General features: G+C 46.3%; 1 protein-coding gene across 2 annotated transcripts in view; it reads left to right on the plus strand.

Annotated features, from left to right (window-relative positions):
- Nucleotides 1–20,886, plus strand: part of DIPK1A (divergent protein kinase domain 1A) — a 453,960-nt gene that overhangs the window by 301,668 nt on the left and 131,406 nt on the right. For both annotated transcript variants that reach the window (XM_086953925.1, XM_086953926.1), the window contains one exon: nt 3,695–3,802. In XM_086953925.1, the coding sequence (XP_086810051.1) occupies nt 3,695–3,802 (108 nt within the window). The remainder of the gene's footprint in view (nt 1–3,694; nt 3,803–20,886) is intronic.

Raw genomic sequence — 20,886 nt, forward strand, 5'->3', positions numbered from 1 at the left:
TCGCACCTTAGGCCCAGCGAGGTAAAATAACGGGTCCGCAATCCGCATGTAAGGAGTTTCTGACAGCTTCTCTTTAAAGCTCGCGGATCCCTGAAGGAGCAACGTGCTTTTGCTGACTTGGAGAGCCGTGCCATCCAGCAGTTGGCAGTCAACTCCGCACACCATGCCTACCTCAGAAAAAACTTGTGAAGGGACAATAACGTTCCCACGAGTAGCCTTCAAGTATTAAACTTGCTAAAAGAGGTAATATGGCTATAATAAAGAGGAAACCCACCTGTTAGTGACTGGTCCTGTGCACGATGAGTGCTTCACGAACGCGGTGGCCAAGGAGCATTTTATGCCTTCTGCCGGGCACTGAGGGCCTGCGCACTGTGCCAAGAACGAGGTTCTTTCAGAATTACTGGCACAATCGCAGGGCACAATATGGCGTGCTGGCAGGGCTCGAGTCGGGGTACCACACGGGTGGATGGTGTCCCCCCACTTATTTTACCGTGACCTCGATAACTGGAGCAAATGGAGCCACACATCCACTCTTTGGCCTCTCTGGGGCGAGTTCGGAGCCCATTCAGAACGCTGCTCATGCGCTGGCTTCTCTGATGCAATCGCATCTAAGGGGTGAGGAAGGGGAGGCAATGAGTCTGATGGTGCAAGCCACCTTTTGTGACATCACTTCCTGTTGTGACGTCAGCGTCCCCCCACTTCTTTTTAGGTCTCGGCTAAACCAGTGCATGAGCTGCTCTGCAAGACATTTAGTAAGTGGGTTTTCATAGTGCTACCACACGCTTTAGCTGGCCTCAAGCTTGCGGTTACGCGATTGCAGCCGCCATCTGGCTTTCCTCCGTCATGGGTCATTAAGTGCATCGCTCGTGGGCACCCTTATAGCCCGCGATCACTTTCGCTGCCGCGCGGCCAATGCTTGTTTAACTTGTAATTGTGTTATTTTTGTATTTTTACTTTTATGGTTACATTTTATAATAGAATGAAGCATTTCTTGACCTGACTATATATCTACCCATATATTTAGAGGTCCGTGTGTATACTACAGTCTTCCACTGCACGTGTAAGCTATGTGCAGTGGAAACCAGGGTGTGTCATTTCTCCCCCCACCACCCGAGTGGGCATTCCCTGAACCCAGCAGGAGTTGTGCCCAGGCCCACATTTTTGCTTCATCCCTTATAATAAGGAATGTAGCAAGATATTCATCTTCTTAACTTTTTTTTGCATCACCTCCAATTGCACATTTTGACCCTTGGCATTTGTGGGTTGCACACCCACAGCCCATTTTGGATATGTGTAATTTTAATTTGGGCTCAATCGGACAGTGCCCTTTTCCCGCTTGGTTTCATGCACTTAATGCAACTTTTCCCATTTGGGTTCATGCACGCATTGAACGTTTTCGCCTCCTGCATGTTTTGAGAATTTGGCAATGAGTTTTTAATTCAGCATTTGTGCTGGGAAGATGAGAGCTGGTAGTGGGTTTTAACTTATTTGTTAATTACATATAACATATACCACTCCCCTCTTAATCATTTGGTGCAAATAACCTATCCTAGATCTCACCCACCGAGACCGGTCACAGGTTCTAGGAGGAATTCTAGGCCTGCCTCTCCCCTTCCCCACCACAGACTCATCACTCCATATCCAAAACTACTATGAACGAATCCATGACATGAAAACTGGGGGGCATTCTGGGCTCAGCAGGAATCCTTAACAAAAACATGTAAACATAGCTGGTCGGTCTACTGGGTCTGGATACAGCAGTTACCAGACGGGTACTGAGAAGGCTTGCTGCATTTTAAAGGCATCAACTCAATTAATTACTAATCTAAAGGAAGTTAAAGCAAATATGGATATGTGTGAGATTACCGTCAATGTACTAATGTTAGCCACATAAATGAAAGTTTGCTGTATGTATGAAGTGACGTCACACATTCTCCAGACACCTAACTGATGCTCACGTAAAGTGCTCCAATACCTTCGCGTCGAGTTCGAGCTATATAAAATGCAAAAAAAAACACACAGACACAAAATAAAATATTCTTTCCACTGTTTCTCACTGCACAGTAGCGGTTAAAAACTGCATCGGGGTTTAACTGTGTGGATGCAGAATTCTTTTTTTAAAGTTTGAAATTGTGCTTCCTACTCTACAATAAGGCAGGGACATCAAACTTGCGGGCAAGGGGGAACCCAGCACTAGCCTGGGGTCATTCTGTTAGATCTGCCTGTCAAGTATCTTGCTTATTCAAGAAACACCTGATAGGGCCCCCAGATATCGCCTGGAGTAGGTAGATGAACGTGGGCCTCTCCAGTGGTTCCACCCCTGCCGGCAATTCGTGCATCAAGTGGCGCACCCTGTACTAGTGAAACTGAGCCAGAACAGTATGTGTGCCACCCTGCGTACTCACCTGCTCCCAACAGCGGAGCACGTCATCCTAAAAACAAATCACCAATACAACCCAGCCCCAGCCCCAGCCCCTGCATTGTGTTCGCAGCTGCTCGTTCCTGGCCTAAGGGAAACCACATCTGTTCAGTGGCTTCACACGGGAATGCAACTCCACTATTAGTCGAGAGGTCCCCTCAATGTCATTTTATCTCACTGCCGAAATGTAATCCCTTGCATCCTTGATTTTGTTACAAAAACAAGTATCTATGAAAATCGTCATGGAATACACCATGTATGCAGATGTTCAGAATGGAATACCCTATTCACTACCATTATCGAGGAAGGGGAGGGGTTTTAACTCTAGCGGATCATGGTTCTGTCCCCATAGTCTACAATGGAAATAAATGTAAGTATATAATACTAAAAAAAAAAAAAACTTTAAAAAATCATTTGGTGAGTTACAAAAGAAGGGCTATGTAAAGTGGATTCGACAATGTCTTGAGCCACTTTCTGAGTTTGATATAGAAGCTGTGCTGCACATTCACAGTTTCAGCTTTAGTATTTGTCTATGGTTGCAACCTGAAGACATGAAAAGACGTTATTAAGTGATTGTTGCTAATCCATAATTTGTATGATTGTACTTGTCCTGTCGCACAACAGTATTAGTTGATCATTATGATTTGGCCTCCATATTGCTATCAATGCTGTATCAGTTGACTTAAATTCTGTTAAAAATGCACTTTCCTTGAAGCCTTTTATAACAACATCAATTACAGAAACAACACAAATTAAAACCTAGGATTGTAAAGGGATTTATGGAAAGGAAAGGTGGCATTCTATATAACATGGTACTTTTATAATCTACCTCGAATCCAGAACAACCAAAATGTTTGGGAGCGAGTCCCAAAATATGGGAGATTAGAGTGCAACCGGATAGATGTTTGTCCTGACCTAGTCTTAGTCATTCTGCAACAGGAAGTGACCTCTATCAACTGTGTGACCCAGTTTGAGTGCAGTCCTCTGGGTAGAGAAAATGTGGAGGACCACCCAAGCATTAACGATGTTTTATTTATCCACATACACTTAGAGCAAATTAAACAAGTCCAGGTCTAGCAGCGTAGGGCCATGAGTGTTTTCTTTTTGCTGTATTTCCCCCTGTACAATCTTTTGGCCTACAATGTAGACTTTGCATAGGTGTTAGGAAAACAACTTCTATATGACAAAACTTTGAATTCTTTAATAAATGTGTCGTTTCTTGCATTACAGAATATTATCTGTGTTGGGTTAATTTTATTTTTCATTTCATTTTAGTGTGAAAAATATAAAAAGGGAATCATTGATGGATCCGCATGTGACAGCCTTTGTGTAAAGGAAACACTTTTTTTTGGAAAATGCTTGTCAACGAAGCCGAACAACCAGGTAATTCAAATGATCTGGGTAAAAGTTGTTCCACGTTGCATTATTGTATGCCAAATCATTCATTGAATGTCATATTTTGGATGCTTTTCTGCCCTTGATGTAGCAAAGGGGCAATGGGCCATTGGCACAATCTGTAATTCACCCAGTGCTGCAGAGGTCTGATTTCTCGTCCTGGTGCAAGGACTTAGTTCAGTGCACCAACACAAATTAGACATCCAGTTGGACTGTTATCCGTACGTGACTCACTAAGCAACACTGTGGGGATTGTGTTTTCTGGTCATGATTAATCCCTCTAGATAATAATACTGGATTTTATACAGCGCGAACAGCTACCTCGCGAGGAGGTGTCCCGGCGCTAGTAGATCACTGATAACCTTAGGCATAAAAATAGGAGAGCTAGCGTGGCTGGGTGAAAAGCCAGGTCTTTAGCAATTTCCTAAAGCAGGGTTCGGAGGGGGCCTGTTGGATAACTTGTGGCAGGGAGTTCCATAGAACGGAGACGTTGGCTGAAAAGGTCCGACCGCCTAGCCGGGCCTTTTTTGCCCGCGGGATGACCAGTTGGACACGGTCATTGGATCGTAGTGCACGGCTTTGAAAGTATCTAGGAAGGCGGTTTTTCAGGTATTGTGGGCAGGAGCCATACAGAGATCTGAACGCAAGCGTCAAAGCTTTGAATTTTATCCTGTTGGCTACTGGTAGCCAATGCAGGGTTCGAAGATGCGGAGAGACTGGCTGCTTGAAAGGGATTCGCAGTAACAGTCTCGCAGCCGCATTTTGAACTACCTGAAGCCTGTGAGTCAAGTATTTTGGGAGGCCCAGGTATAAACCATTGGCATAGTCCAGCCGTGAGGTGACAGTCTCGTGGACAACCGTTTTTCTACAACTCTCCGGTAAGAGCCTTAGGATTTTTCGGAGGTTTCTCAGCTTGCTAAGACAGCATCCGGCCACTTGTTGGACATGGGATGAAAAGGACATGTTATCATCCCATCTCACTCCAAGATTTTTTGCCGAGTGACTTGGTGAAGGGGGCGGGCCCATCTCCGTGGGCCACCAGAGTTCAGGGGCGGGGGGGGGACCCTTGCTGAAGAAGATGACTTCAGTTTTATTGGCATTCAGTTTTAATTTATTAGTGTTCATCCAGTGTGCTATATCCTGGAGACAGCCTTTGAAATTTGAGAAAGAATCATGCGTCATCTCCGAGTACGGAAATACCAACTGGGTGTCGTCGGCATATGAAATTGCCTTGACACCCCAGTTGGCAATTAACGTGAAAAGAGGAGCCAGGTAGATGTTGAACAGAAGGGGGCTGAGGGCCGATCCCTGCGGGACTCCACAGCCAAGAATTTTGGGTGTGGAAGAGAACGTCCCAAGTGCTACCTTCTGCGTTCTAAGTGATAGGTAGGAGTTTATCCACCCTAGTGCTCTGTCCTGAATGCCTATCTCTGCGAGCCGGCTGAGTAGGCTGGCGTGGTCCACCGTGTCGAAGGCGGCCGACAGATCCAGGAGTACCAGCATTGCTGAGTCTCCTGCATCCATCGACCACCTCACTGACTCGGCTACCTCTATGAGCGCTGTTTCTGTGCTGAAACCGGGACGGAAACCCGATTGAGTTTCATGTAGGATGTTATTGGTTTCCACAAATTTACTCAATTGTCGCTGTATAATTTTTTCCAGCATTTTTCCCGGGGCAGCTAGTAGGGATATTGGGCGGAGATTCGTAAGGTCATCTGGGTCCCCATTGGGTTTCTTCTTTAGGGGTAGAAGAGTAGCATGCTTCCAGACGTCCGGGAAAATGCCCGAAGCAATGGAAGAATTCCAAATACATTGAAGTATCGGGGCTACCGAGTCTGCAATGGCACTCCATAGTTTAGCTGGGCAAGGGTCGTCAGGGGAGCCGGATTTGCATCGGCTAAGTTCTTGCCTTACCTCATTCAGTGGAATATGCATGAACTGGGTAAAAGTCTCTTCTAGCTCGCCTTTATTCGCTATGTCCTGCTTCACTGTTTTTGTTATTGGACCAAAAGAGTCGCACACTTTTTTAATTTTATGATCAAAATACTCAGAAATTTGCTCACATAGCGTAGCTGTGGGTACAACCTCTCTTTCAATGCATTTTGGCTTAAAAAACGACTGTACCACTTTAAAGACTTGTTTGCTGGACTGTTCTGCCTGAAAAATTGAGTCCGCATAGAAGCGCTTTTTGCTTTTCCTAATAGCTTTCCGGAATTGTTTAGAAGCTTCCTTATACCTAGCTTTTTCTTCCGGACCGTAGTTTACTCTCCAGAGTCTCTCCAGTTTTTTACAGACCGCTTTCTGATGAGTTCAAGACACAGCAGAACTTCAAATCTTCTTTCGGGAAATGAATAACACACTCTAATTAGCAATAAGAAATACAAAATAAAATGTTAATTCCTAAAATCCAAGACTAGTGCATAAAATATGAATGATAATCGCACAAAATGCAACAATAAATGCAGCAATGCATGACATGGCCAGCGAAAATGACGTGAACATTACTAATGCCGTTAGCAAGTTCCTAACATTCTAACTCCCTTTAGCTACTTGTAAGGGCTATGCTAAAATTTAGCTGAAGTAGAAAAACGCAAGTCCTGTAAATTGAGTTTAAGATGGATTGCACACCATACCTATCTCATCAAGAAATATCTGTTGCCCAGGAATGATTAGTAGTGTTGAGCTGAGGGACACTTCTCTGCACCACTCTCAAAGTCCTGGAACAACCCCCGAATTGGCCTGGCTTGTACCAGCAAATAGTCAAGTTCCCTCAGGAAGCCTCTCTAAAGAAACAAGCGTTTGCAATGCAATAGGTCTCGCATTTACGTGTGTTTGAGCTATTGACATTGCAAATAACAATGCCTTTTATTTTTGTTCTTGTTTTTAAAACATAAATAAAAGGCGTCATTTATAATGCCAATAACTTAAACTTGCGTAAATGCGAGACCTATTGCATTGCAAATGCTGGTTTTGGTAGTGACGGAGAGATTAAGTGACTTGCCCACAATCACAGGATGATGCGCCCACGCTGAGACTCGAACTGGGATTCCCAACTCTTAAGTCAGCCACATCTTACTGAACACCGAGGTCATCGGGGTGAAACTAGATTGAAACAGTCAGCTGGGAGAAGAGACCCACAAAGAATCTCAAAGTATTTGCCAGGCGAGACCTAAAAAATGCTGCTTTCCTCCTCATTTGCGGCACACCACGCTCCCTCCCCTAGAAACCCTGGTGTGGAGGGGCTTTAAAATAATGCCTGTGTAGCTGTGAGCTTTTTAAGATGAGAATAGGGAATGCCCATGTTTGGAAAATGAAGTCCGTTAGCACGTCACAGGTTTTGTCACATCTATCTTTTGCTAAGCTGTGCACACTTCGTGCAACAAAATCGGTAATGTACGTTTAAGTACTGAATATACACACGTTGCGTTTCCATGCAACAGTGGAAAATGGGACACGTTACACATCATATCTGAAGTTACATGAATCAGAATTAGAGACTCCGGGAGGAGGTGGCCGCACCGACGGTTAGGGGAGTAATAGTGTGTGTCAGGACGAACAGGTCAGGAAAGCAAGCGGATGGAGGAACAATGAGGGGTGGGGAGCTGGAGCAGGAGAGGCTGTCCGAGCGGCCATTATGAGCGTGGGGACAGTGCTGCAAATGAAAAGAAAAGAGTGCTTACTGTCCTTTAAAGGAGAGTGTGTAAATCCGCCTGTAAAAGTTCCAGTCCCGGGGGGGGGGGGGGGGGGGGGCAAAAGTGGACAGGGTGATAACCAGGAGGGACTAAAAAGCCTCCCGGACAATCCTTCCACCCCGTTTAGCATAATTGGTGACGTCAAATGACACACACTAAGGAAAATTACGGCTGGAGCCGAATGTCAACTTCACAAACCATATTGATTCCAAGAAGCCCGCATGGCGAGAGCAGCGCATGCGCTGCTAACACCAGGCAAGCCTAAAAAATACTGTGGTTTTAATAGCATCTGATTGTGAGTTATTATCTCATGTTTGCAAGTTTGCAACACTAATGTCCCAACATTCCCTTATGCAAGTTCCAAAGGCCCTCTAATTTATATGCCTCGTATATTACACAGGTTCCCCTGGAAGTGTGGGACACTACTAATATTAAACACAAACTCACAACCTTCCCGTCTCCGCTCACCCCATTAATAGACAACCCTGATTTCACTCCCCGTCTGGATACAGTTGCCTTTGCCAGCTGGAGGCATGCTGGATGCCGCTTCTTGTATCACATGTATGATGCGGACGGGGTCATTCCGTTTTCCTAATTTAAGCAGGAATATGGTTCCCGGAGACGGAGAGGCTTAGATATCTACAAGTCAGGCATTGGGCGCTTCAAACCCAGTTCCTCTCCGAGGCAGATAGTCACCTTCCCCCTTACGAAAGATGGCTCATTACACGTACGTCAGATAAAAAGCTCATCCCTGATTTATATAAGATGCTACAGGTCAAGCATAAACACATATATAATCCCAGCAAAGTGCGGTGGGAGAGGGACCTAGGCAGGACACTCAGCCATAAAGAGTGGGAAGGGATATACTACAGGGCCTGACACTCCGCGTACCACATGGGGCTTACTGAAACTCTCACGAAGGTTGTGACATACTGGTATTATACTCCGGAGCGTTTAAATACGATGGACAGCACTCGGGAGGCGACATGTTGGCGTGGCTGTGGCCAAGTAGGCACCTTAGTGCACCTGTTATGGCAGTGTGACTATCTTCAGCCCTATTGGACCCATGTGTTAGACGAGGTGGACAAGCATTTCGAGACCGAGATCCCACGCTTTCCAGCATATATCCTGCTGGGTCTTCCCAATACCCTGACTTACCCACTACTATCTTGCAGAGGCAGACAGATAGCGATTGCGCTGGGGTCAGCGACACAAAACATACTTGCGTACTTCTAACACCCCTACATTTACAGGCTGGTTATATCGTCTGTGGCGGGGGAGGGATCCAGATATAATGAGTTGTGGCAACCCTTTCTGTCACTCTTAGGTCCTGAATTCAGTGAGGTCACATGTCCCCGATACCTCAGGCTGCTACGCCTCACCGACTCACAGCTGATGGTCTGACGAGGGAGGTCACTTATGGTTTAGCATGGCTCGGGTAGTGGACATGGAACATAGGGGAGGGGGTGGAGGGAGGAGTTTGGGGAGGGGGGCGTTTAAGGGGGTTTTATCTTTTTTTTTCTTTTGTTAAATGTTACCTCAAGTATGTGACAATAGCCAGATATGAGCCCACTGTCAAATATGCGCCTTTGGTTAGCTTTTTTGTGTCATATGTGCCGCAGCACTGTTTATGGATAGTGAAACATACGTGGTTTTATTTGTGTGTTGCAAACTCAATAAAGAAATTTAAACCATAAAATATACACATTTACAAAGCCGTATTTAAACATTTTAAGCCAACATATATGACTTCAGTATTTTTATTTGTGGCCCAGAGTGTGCCCCCTTAAAATTCACTTCTAGGAATGCCACTGGTTTTTGTGCATGTGCCCAACCCTGGGCCATGCCATCTATCTCTTACTAGTACTGCATGTGTTGCATCCCTCAGCTGCACGTACACACGACTGCCTGCCCTCTCTGTGTAGGACACCTGCAGGTGGTCTCTCAGAGACGTAGCTATGCCTGCTTCAGACACGGTTTTTCTTCAATTATAAAGAAGGTCAGATCATGACAACTACGTAAAGCAAGCTTGTCTCTGCCTTCCTGAAGTCTGTTTAGCACTCAGTGAGAGCCAAGGCTCCTTCCCCCACCCCAGATGTATTATCACTGAGCAACGTGCCGGGTATGTGGTTGGAACATAATATTGAAACTTTGGCTACTTATAAATGACTGCAGCTTGTATACTGCAGCATGTTGGGGCCCACCCTGGCACCTGGGGCTTGGAGCGGCTGCACCACTTATAGTTATGTTCCAGGGTTAGTGGATGCCTGGAGAGAGGTCTATGAGGGTGAGAGGAATTTTTAGGCTGAGCATACTAGACATGTCATGTGCATATTCCATCTTGTCAGTCTTGTGGTTTTCCCTTCCAAGGAGCATTGCTTCTTTATAGTCTTTTTGACTGGCTGGCATCGCTGCTTCTACTACTTTCGTTTCAAGCACTACTTTTTTCTTTAGTATCAAGCACTCTATTACAGTGTGTGTTTTTGTGCAGTCTTCCTTGTTTATGTCTCTCCCCCTGCACTCTGGGTTCTTCTCTGCTGCCCAACTGCTTCTCCCTGCCCCCTCCCTCTTGCGCACACCTGTGTGCTTTTCCCCATTGCTTCCCCCACTTGGACCTTCCCACCACCCCCAACCCCTGTGGAGTGGAGACCTTGTATTATTATTATTATTATTATTATTATTATATGAAATTTGTAATGCGCTCAGCTTACCCGGGGGCATCCCGGCGCAACAGACCAAAGAAGGAGGAACTCGATAACTCACTACTGTGGAAACAAGTAGGTTTTAAGAAGTTTCCTAACTATTAGGATCTTGTGCTCTGAGCGAATCTTAAGGGGCAGAGAGTTCCACAGAGATGCCACCTGTACCGAGAAACGCCTGCCCCCAGTCCGAGCTCTCCTGACTCTCGCAGATTGCAAAAGATGTTGCTGGTCTGAGCGCAAAAGGCGTGGAGGTTTATAGGGACGGGCCATATTAAAAAGGATGGGGGGGCCTTTGCCATGTAGAATTTTATGGGCCGTACACAACGCCTTGAATTTCACCCGCTCCTTAACAGGGAGCCAGTGAAGTGCTTTTAGGGCCGGGGCAGCGGACTGCCTTCTAGGGATCTCCATCAAAACTCTGGCAGCTGCATTTTGCACCTGTTGGAGGGTTTTAAAGGTGGCTTCAGGGGCACCAAGAAACAGGGCATTACCAAAGTCAAGCCTTGAAAGGATTAAACCACGCATCAAAAGCTTCTTAGCTGGATCCGGAAGCAGTGGGAGTACCTTTCGGGCTGACTTCAGAAGACCGAAGCAAACCCCCGCGGTCTTTCTGGCGTGGGTCCTGAAGGACAGATCTTCCTCCAACCATACTCCCAAGGACTTGATCTCCTTCTTGGGAGATGGAGGGTCGCCAAGAGACCGGGGCCAGCAGCTGGCAATGATGGAGGGACTGGAGTTGCCCAAGAGCATCAACTCAGTTTTTCCTCCATTGAGCTTAAGAGCCGAGTTGGACATCCATTGGTAGACATTAGCCAGGCAGTCATGCAACAAGTTGGGTTGTTCCGCCAGCTGAGTGAGGCCCACCACCAGCTGAGTATCATCAGCATAGCTGATGATCTTCAACCCCGAAGGGGCTACCACTCTTTCAAGTGGAGTCATATATGCATTGAACAAAGTAGGGCTCAACGATGAGCCCTGAGGGACTCCACATTGAAGAGGGAATAGGGAAGACTGCTCTGCCCCTTCCCAGACTTGGTAGAAACGGTTGGAGAGAAAAGATCCCAACCATTTCAGGGCCGTCCCTGAGACACCTACCTCTGACAGGCGTTGGAGGAGCACCTGATGACTCACGGTGTCAAAGGCAGCACTCAAGTCCAGGAGGATCACTGCCACTGATCCTCCAGTGTCAAGAGTGCTCCTTGCTTCCTCCACTACCGCCAGCAGGGCTGTGTCCGTTCCTTGGCCGGGACGGAAACCAGTCTGGGAGTCTCCCAACAGGTGGTTGGACTCAAGATAGTAAGAGAGCTGACGGTTAACCAGCTTCTCGGCGATTTTAGAAAACCCCGGCAGAAGCGAGATAGGCCTGAAGTTGGTCAGATTGGCGGGATCCAAGCCTGGTTTTTTCAGTAAGGCTTTTACTACTGCCCTTTTCCATCTCTGAGGGACTATGCCACGAGAGAGAGAGAGGTTGATAAGGTCAGTGAGCGGAGCTGACAGAGTATTAGCCACAAGTTTAAGATGTTTCATAGGCACTGGATCACTCGGAGATCCACTCTTCATCTCCACCAAGACCTTTGTAACCTCCTCCTCCGAGAAGGGGCCAAAAGAGACAAGTTCGGTCGGGCAGCTTATTGGACCAGTAGCCGGCTCAGAGATGTGAGGCATAGCGGGCAGAGAGGATAGGATTGTATCTATTTTAGAATGGAAGAAACTAGCCAGTTCTTCACATTTGTCTTTAGGATTAACGTGCACGACTGGGGGGACCGGGGCTTTCAAGAGTTCTTTAAAAATTTTAAACGATTCTCTTGGAGAGTTACTTGCCCTCTCAATCTTATCACTAAAGAAAATCTTTTTGACATCCTTCAGTGCACTTTTGTATTTTCTCATCTCTCTTTTATAATTAGCCCGGCTTTCTTCCGTCTGCTCTCTCCTCCAGGCACGTTCAAGCCTTTTGCAAGAAGTTCTGCAATTCCTAAGTTCCGGAGTATACCAGGGGGCAGAAGCAGTTCTTCTCTCCCTGATAAGCCTCCTTTTTTTAGGAATCAGTAGATCAAGGGAGTTAGTAAGCCAATTAGCCAGGTGTTGATCAGCAATATTGGGGTCATCTACAGGGTCAGGACGAGTTATCGCTAGCTCTTCAACCCAACTGTCAACCGGCAGCTTCGACCAGAGTCGTTCCACAGTGTATTGTCTAGGCACGGGATCTCCCCGGTTCTTCAACAACCAGCTGAAAGGAATAAGATGGTGATCCGTCCAGGGAAGGGCCAGCATCTGGAGGGCTTGCAGGTTGGCAGTATTAGCAAAAACAGCGTCAAGCTGATGACCTCTGTTATGAGTGGCTCCCAAATGAGCGAGGTGAAGATCGAGAGCATCAAATGAGCTCAATAAATCTCTTGCCACCACGTCATTGGGGTCATCAAAGTGAAGATTAAAATCCCCAAGAAGTACAAAGTTGCATGAGGCAGCGGCTAATGGAATGATGGCCTCAATAATAGAGTCCACAAAATTCCCCAGCGCAGCAGGAGGGCGATACAAAAGGAGGCCGGAGATGGAAACGGAAGAAGATATGCCAAGGGAGAAATGACAGCTTTCAGTGTTGGTAATACCGCAGTCCACAGCTTTGCACACGAAAGTATCTCTATACACGATGGCCACTCCACCCCCTCTCCCATCCGGCCTATCAAGATGGAAAATGAGGTAACCCGGTGGGAGAGCATTGACAATATCGGGACCTGAACACGCGGTCAACCACGTTTCCATCAGGAATAACACATCCAGACAGTGGTCCAAAAGGAGGGAGTGTATTTCTATCGCGTGACAAGGCAGTGATCTGCAATTAAGCAGAGCCATAGTAAGTGAGTTTAAAGCCACACAGTTATTAGACACAGGACACCCAAGACAGTGTTTAAAAGCAGTACCCTCAACCCAATTATAATGGCAACTAGGCAGTTTAGTCGCGCGAAGCGAGAGCAGAGAGTCTCGTGAATACCTGATGGGGGGGGGCCAGATGTCTAGATGGAATGAGCAGAGTGGTATGCCCTGAGCCCGTCTGGGCCCGGACGGGCACAGACGGGCTTGACTCTGGCGAAACTCCGGCGATATTCCGGCATCCCCGCTGCGCGTCTCCGCTGCGCGTGGACATGGCAGCTTTTAAGCCCTAGTCGCCTCCTAGAGAGAGGACTAGCGCGTGCACCCTCTTCCCCTTCCCCAACCAAAGATGTCCGCCAACAACCAACAAACGAAGGCGAGGGACCGGCAAAGAGCGGTGATTACACCGATTACAGTGCTTGTAAGAGGATGCAAATACAATTAGGCATGTGCCAGGTGATTTCACAACAGGGTCAACAATTTTAATTAAAAGTACAAAAATTACGAAAACGAGTATTCCGATGTGAGCATGTGATTCAAACTGTTTTGTAAGGAATAGGATGAATCTGCAAATGATGGAGGCCACATGGGTTCACTGGAAAAGAAAAGTATGACAATGATGTGTTCTAATGAAAGAGAGTTGTGATGCAAAGGAGGTATCTTGTAAAAAGGGAGCAGTCTTTTTGATAGGCTAGGCTCTTACAGGTGGCTTAGGATCTACTTTATCATAAAGAACTGCTGGGGAGAGACAGTGCGACTGCCAGGACAGGAGCAGTCTCTGCTTTAAGAGGGCCCCATTTGGCTTTTAAGATGTTTAATTAGGTGTATGTCTGATTGAGGGGTTGGCAGTGACAAGAAGGGACTGGGTGAAAGCTCACAGGAGCTGTCAGATTTGCAATCTGCTCAAAAGGTAGGTGTCAATCGGTCTTCAGGGCTGTGGCAGGAGGCATAGTCTTTATTTGGAGAAGCGTGTACAGAGGTACTGGGGCGCTGAATGAGTATACTTTCTCGCAGACAAATTGTAGTGTAGTTCCTATTTTCCCTATAGGCCCTGCGCATTGGAATAACATAAACAGCAGTGTAGACGTAGGACTGAGGTTTTCTAGGTCTCTACTGACTATGTTAGACTTAATTTAGGTTTGCGCCAGCAAGCTCAGAGGTCACTGGAAACTTTCTTGACTGAATAGGAAGTGATCAGCTTCCCTGGCTCAGACAAGAAGGGATTCAGCTTCCGACAACCGCATAAACATGACAACTTTGCTCCCCAGAATAAGAGTCAATCTCTAGAGTCGTGTGAAACAATAGACGGCTATTTCACTCAGGTGTGCAGATTTAATTTCACCAGGGTGCAGAGAATAGAGAGACGGGCGTTTTCAATAAAAGATATTATTTATTGAGCAGTCTTCCTTCTCATGCAAGAGAAATGAATTGCCACAATTGCAAGACTTGTTATAACGAAAAGTGCGTACAGTAAAAGGAGTATTACGAAATAATACTGTAAAAGCATTGATATGGTTTTTTAGCCATAGGATAGTTAAAATGAATAAAATATATACATTCATATATACATTGGCTAACGACCTCAACTGGTGCTTCTAACTACGCCTACCCCGGTGTACCTGACCTAAGCCTAAAACGTGGGAGGGAGTAAGTAAGTAGCAGTTTAAGTTAAGTTGGTTTTGCCAAGAGTTTGATTCAAGAATTCTCTCTAAGGGTTTAGTCAGCACCGTACCTCTGGAATAGAATGTAGGAGGTCTGGTATCTCCCTCTCAGGATCCGATATCCCAGTCACCCGCAAGGGTAGGCTGGAAACACCGGAGCTGGATTTTCTCGGCAGGAGAAAAGACAGCGTCTTTCTCAGCGCATTAAAGAGGAGGGGCAGCGTCCGTGGGCTTCTCGCATCTGCTGGGCTCTCTGCAAGGGGACAGCTGTTCTGCTCCAGTATTCACCACTGTGTGTTTGCTTAAGGCAACGCTGGTATATTTATACCTGAAAGGTGCCGAGATTGATGTAAGTTTTGGACATAAGACGTCAATAAAGATGTCACTAAGAACTGGTCGTTCTTACAGTGCTCGCAGGAGTTCTATTACTAATCAAAACAAAGCAAGCAGGGCTTTCCCAGGTTGCTGGGGGTTTGGTGTGTCGAAAGAACTCGGTGTGCTCTCTAGGAATCTAAGGAAGTAGCTTCTGCTGTGTCACGGACTGCAGAGGCGAGTTACTGAAATATGGCTCTGAGTATTATGCCATTATAGGGATATTTATTGATTATAGCCGTATAGGGGCATAATGTCACAATATTGATCGGGTTCCTAGATAAAACACATCAAAATAGGTAACCCACCTATTTAATAGGAAAAGTCGGACACTACTCTCGTGAGGTGCTACACCATCCGCTCATAGGTGGGGAAGGATGCAATTCCTTTTTGTTATATAACCTTCACGCACACTATTAGTGCCATGCTTCATCATCAGGTTCACACTGACTCCTAAAGGTCAGGGTGGGCAAGACCATCATCCAGGGAGCGCAAGTAGGGTCGTGAGGAGGTAATGGTCCTTTGACCCTAGTGCCTTGAGTACACTTTCTCCCTTAAGACAAATAAAATTAAATACAGAATAGTGAACAAAGCTGATATTTGTGTACATTCTACGCTCATACAAGAATGAGACCTTACATTTTTATGATCAAATATAATTTTGGGTAAAGCAGCAGACAAGTTCCCACCTACAAACTTCACAGCCGGTGAAACATCCCCATGGGAAACCAAAACATAACCATTACAAATAAGAATTTCCCACCTAGTAACCACTTAAGAAAAAGCTCTGGGGCTCCATGGAGCCATAAGGGCAAATCAAAGTTGAGGAAAAACAAAAGTAACAGCCACATTCACACGGATGGAGAAGTATTCACATATTCCTCCCAGAAGAGCAGTCCATATGCCAAGAATGCCAACACAAACTGCGTCCAAAGCACATCCCAACAAACCTTGCCCCCATAGTAAGATAATTATCCCTTATCAGGGCTCAGGTTGCCTAGGAAGGTTCTTGCTGACTCGACCTGAGAAAATAGACAAATCCCTTCTCTTCATGCTTCATGGGTAGCTTTTGCTTGATGCCCTAAAGACACAACAAGTCTTCTTGTCACAATCTCCTGCTTTATGTTCATTAGTGCCCATTTTCTGGCGGGTGTGTAAGTCCAAGAAGAAAAGTTGTTGTTTCCCTAACATCATGTCTGTCTTGTGGATGTCTTAATGTACAATTGTGTCTCTCCACATGCAATTCTGTGCAACTCGTACATCAATTCATGTTCGTTTTCCCCAAAATGTAGGCACAAGCCTGTATTCATTACACTGAACACCTCAGTAGGTTTTAGGCCTAGAAGCACAGCCATCGATAGAGCTAACACCGATACCACTTGAGCCAAAACAGACTGTAAAAATTCTAATGGAACCTCAGTAATTACCCCCAGAACTCATAGCTAAGACTCTCTTCACAGATTGTCCAACATCTCCATATTTCTGTCAAGCTCTGCAATTACCTCCACTGCAGTCATCCTTGAGGTCTGTGGCTCCTTCACCTCCTGCAACACCTCAGTCAATCGCCCCTCCATCTCTTTCAGTCTTCCCTCCGTCTGCTCCAGAGATCATTCCACTGAAATAACTCTACCAGCCAGGCTTCCTCCTTAGTTATCTGCACACCTTCTCTGGGTTCCTCCAGTGAGTCTCTCAAGCCAGCATTCAGTAACACTCCATTGTGAGAGTAAAAATTCAATCCTTGCCTCTTTTCTACTTTGCCATTAAAGGGCACCAGTTTATGCAGGCACAAAACTCACTCAAGCCTAAAGAGGTTCCTTCAGTGGGAAAGTCCACAGGGCAGCAAGACACTGATAAGTCCCAGGAGTGCCTTTGAGAGGGTGGTGCTCTCATAACAGGATGTCACAGCGACAGCCTCTCTCCTCTCCAAATGTTGAAGGAGTCAGTGTGTGTCAGCTGCTAGGCATAAATTAAACTCTCCTGATACGCTTCCGGTCTGCTTCCGGTCTCTCCAGCACCATTCGGTCAAGTCTTGGTTTCTTTTTGTGACACTGCGAACTGGACTCCCTTGTCTTTTAAAACCAGACGCTGGACAGCCTTCTCTCAGTTCAGAAGCTGATCACACAGGGACTGTAAAATAGCTCTCTCCCAAGATGTCCTAGTAGCTAAACTTACACTACTTCAGACTAAATCACCACCTATCATAACTCGGAATCCATATCATAATGCTGTTGGCGAGCTGAAATATCTTATACCAATAGGAATTGAATAACAGGAATATACTGTAATAAAAAAACCTCAAATGCTCCACAGTCCATTATCTCGGCTTTCACTCCAGACCACGTTACACATCTCAGAATTCAGAACCTATTACCCAGTACAAACCTATACGTTTCCTAGTGGTCCTGCTAGCTAGATTAGCTTCTGTTGCTTCAAAACTACAGGTCTAAACATCACACTAAGGGAAACTGGAGCGGATAAATACCAAGAACATAAGTAACCAGATTGATTAGACTCCCCCAGGAAAGGTATCTTAGTGAAACTAGTAACAGAGCTTCCCTTGCTCCAGACAAAATCACAACACATGAATTTTCGAAACTACGAAATCTTCATAGCAGTAGTAATTCTAGTAATAATTATCAGTCCTCTTGATTTGGAACATAAAACATACTACAAACTGCTAAGAATCAACGTTTCTATGATAGACAGCTTTGTCTGATAAAGAGGAAGGGCACTATTCTAGGAATATTTAGAATAGACTCATAACTAAGAAATGAAGTTGCTCCAGAAGATTCAATACGTATTAGAAACAGACAACATACAAAAGGTTACAAACTTGTCCAAGTGGCCCTGGTAGCTGAGTTTCTGCCACTACAAAACCAAAACATCACACTTAAGCGGAGTAACTGGACAGACCCAGAGCAAGAACTTAAGTGATCCAGAGTTGGGGAACTATACCTAGGGCAACTAATACTGATACTAAGGTGCACAGCTCAGTCACCGCACCTGCTGTTATCCATGCTCTGTAAAGACAAGACAAAACCTTCCATTAGAATGCTGCTCCCCATTCCTGCTTGGAAGCATAGAGTCTCCATACTGCCAGGCAATTACCACTGATTATGCATTGGATGCATGCTATGGTAAAAACGTCATGATCCCTTAAAAATCATTGTTCATCCCTCAAACAGAAATGTTCCTGCCTTCACCAACACTATGGCTTTCACAAAAGCGGATCTCCTGGACATGTTCAAGGACTTCAAGACGGAGTTGCATAAAGATCTTGACCAGGACATTAAATCATCCATAGAGCAGCTGCGGAAGGACAAGCTGACGTCCCTCCAGAAAGACGTGGATTCTGTGGGCACCCGAGTGCTGGATTTGGAGGCACACCATCAGGACCAAGATAAGCTGACCACGGAACTCCGCTAAGATGTTCGATCTCGATGCGACCAGTTACTCCAATCGCAACTCATGACAGAGGACCTCGAAAATAGGTCTCGGAGAGAGAACGTACGCATTAAAGACCTGGAGGAGGCCGCAGAGGGGCACAATCTGGAGGCCTTCCTGGAGGGGCTCTTTGCAGAAATCTTGAGCCCCCAATCCCTTAAGATAAAACTGGAACGGGTCCACCACGTGGGGTGTTTGCAAACTGGCGAAAAGAGGAGGCTCCGGGATGTCCTGGCGAAGTTCCACTCCTTTAAGGTCAAAGAAGTGGTCCTCGTGGCTGCTAGAGCGAGGGGATCTATCTCTTTTCAAAATCATACATGTGCAAATTACCAGGACCTAGCACCGGCCACCTTGATGTGCAGACAGCTGTTCAGACTGATTACTACTAAACTATTAGATGACAAGATGAGATATCAATGGACTTATCCTTTCGGCCTCAGTTTTGAATTTCGTAATAGACAGCACCACATCTCCGACCTGCAGGAGGGTTTGGACCTCCTTGGTCTCTCCACAGAAGATAACGTAGCCACCCAGGACAAGAATGCTGACCGCCAGGGGGTTACACCCAACTTATCTGCGTAGTCATTGAGCTCGAACAGAGGCTGTAAATGATCCTTTGACAGAAACCTTAGGGATCAGTACAGCTCATGCACCTGGAGGGACAGTCATCTCGCAATATCATGATCACTGGATGCTGAGCAGAGTACAGCTTGAGCTTGAGAGGGGAGGGTGGCACTATCTCGCTTCGACTGGCTGCCTTGTCCTTCCTAAACACTTGATATTGCCGGCCGCTCGAGGTATCTTGCACCCTGAATTATGACTGTGATTGGGAACGATGGACTCCCCCTTTACTAATGTCAGGTTTGTTTTATTAATTGTTCCATACGAGGTATCTCCGCTTCAGTGACTCTTCTTCATTGATCCTCTCTGCGCTGCTCCGGGATGGGTGCGGTCCTCCCTCCTCAGCATATTCTTAGGGGGTGTCATTACCCCTAGCAGGGATCTAACAATGCTTTGTGCATTGTCTTCAAGATTTCTTGTTCTTTCATTTCCGTGCATGTTTGTTTTCTTTTCCTTTTTGGGGGTTCTGGGGTGGGAATGGGTGGGACATGGTGGCGGCTTTTTAACATTTTACTCTGCAGGTCTGCTCGAGATGTGTGTGCCTAGGGTTAATATGAGAAGGTGGGGTATGCTTCTTTGGGGGTCTGTGGAGCTGCTTGGGGTGATGGGGCTGCGGGTGCTCTCCATGAGATGTTCTTTTTCCCCCTAACACAATGACAATCACTATTAAGGGCCTTAATTCCCCCCAAAAACGCCCAAAAGTATGGAAGCACATTATTGATCATCATCTCGACATAGTGGCCCTACAAGAGACACCTCTAGCCAGAGCCGAGGATGCACGCTATAGACACAAACAATACCCATTGATCTACAGATCTTTGGCTCTTACAAAGCATAGGGGAGTATCGATTTTATTCCGGCCCCTGGATGTTCTTAGCGATAAAGACGGCCGCTGGGTTATGGTTAAGGGGCGCTTAAGGGGCAGGATTTGTACCTTTGCGGCAGTCTACCCTCCCAACACTGGCCAGACGGCATTCTTACACACACTGCTGGGGAGGCTACTGGACTTCGTGGAGGGCCCGATGGTACCTATGGGTGACTTCAACCTGACTTGGCAGAAAGAACTGGACAGCACGCACTCCCTCCGTTCAGACACGGGCGACATTTCCAGTGACATCCAACAGCGCATCCAGGACATGGGTCTAATGGACTCCCGGCGTGCCTTGTACCCGCACACCCGAGACTACACTTTATATTTGCATGTTCATCGTACATACTCCCGACTTGATTACACTTTCGTTAGCCAATCTGGGTGCCCTCCAAGAGGCTAAGATTTTCCCGCTCTCAGTATCAGATCATAGCCTATTTTCCATATGTATGTCCTGGTCTGGAAACGCTTCGACTACCCCAGGTGGTACTTCCCGGCTTCACTTGCACGAGATAATGAATCCTGTATCAAGCTCAGAGAATCCATCAGGGAATACTTTGATATTAATTAACCGGAGGACACGTCTGAACTTACAACCTGGGACACATTTAAGGCGGTTATTCAGGGAAAATGCATTGACCTCAACTCAGTGCTCAACGTGCAGCGCACTAGAGAGCGGGAGCAACTAGAAAAAGAACTGGCCTCTATCGAAAACTCTCATAAACAGAATCCCACCAGACAGACTCTCCGTAATCTCACAGCGGTTTGTGGCAAACTTCGCGCTATATATAACGATAGGGCAGAAATCACGGTCCTTAAACTGCGCCATATCTCTTACACTCAG

Source organism: Lissotriton vulgaris, chromosome 1_1, assembly GCF_964263255.1.
Source record: "Lissotriton vulgaris chromosome 1_1, aLisVul1.2, whole genome shotgun sequence".
Classification (NCBI taxonomy): Eukaryota; Metazoa; Chordata; class Amphibia; order Caudata; family Salamandridae; genus Lissotriton; species Lissotriton vulgaris.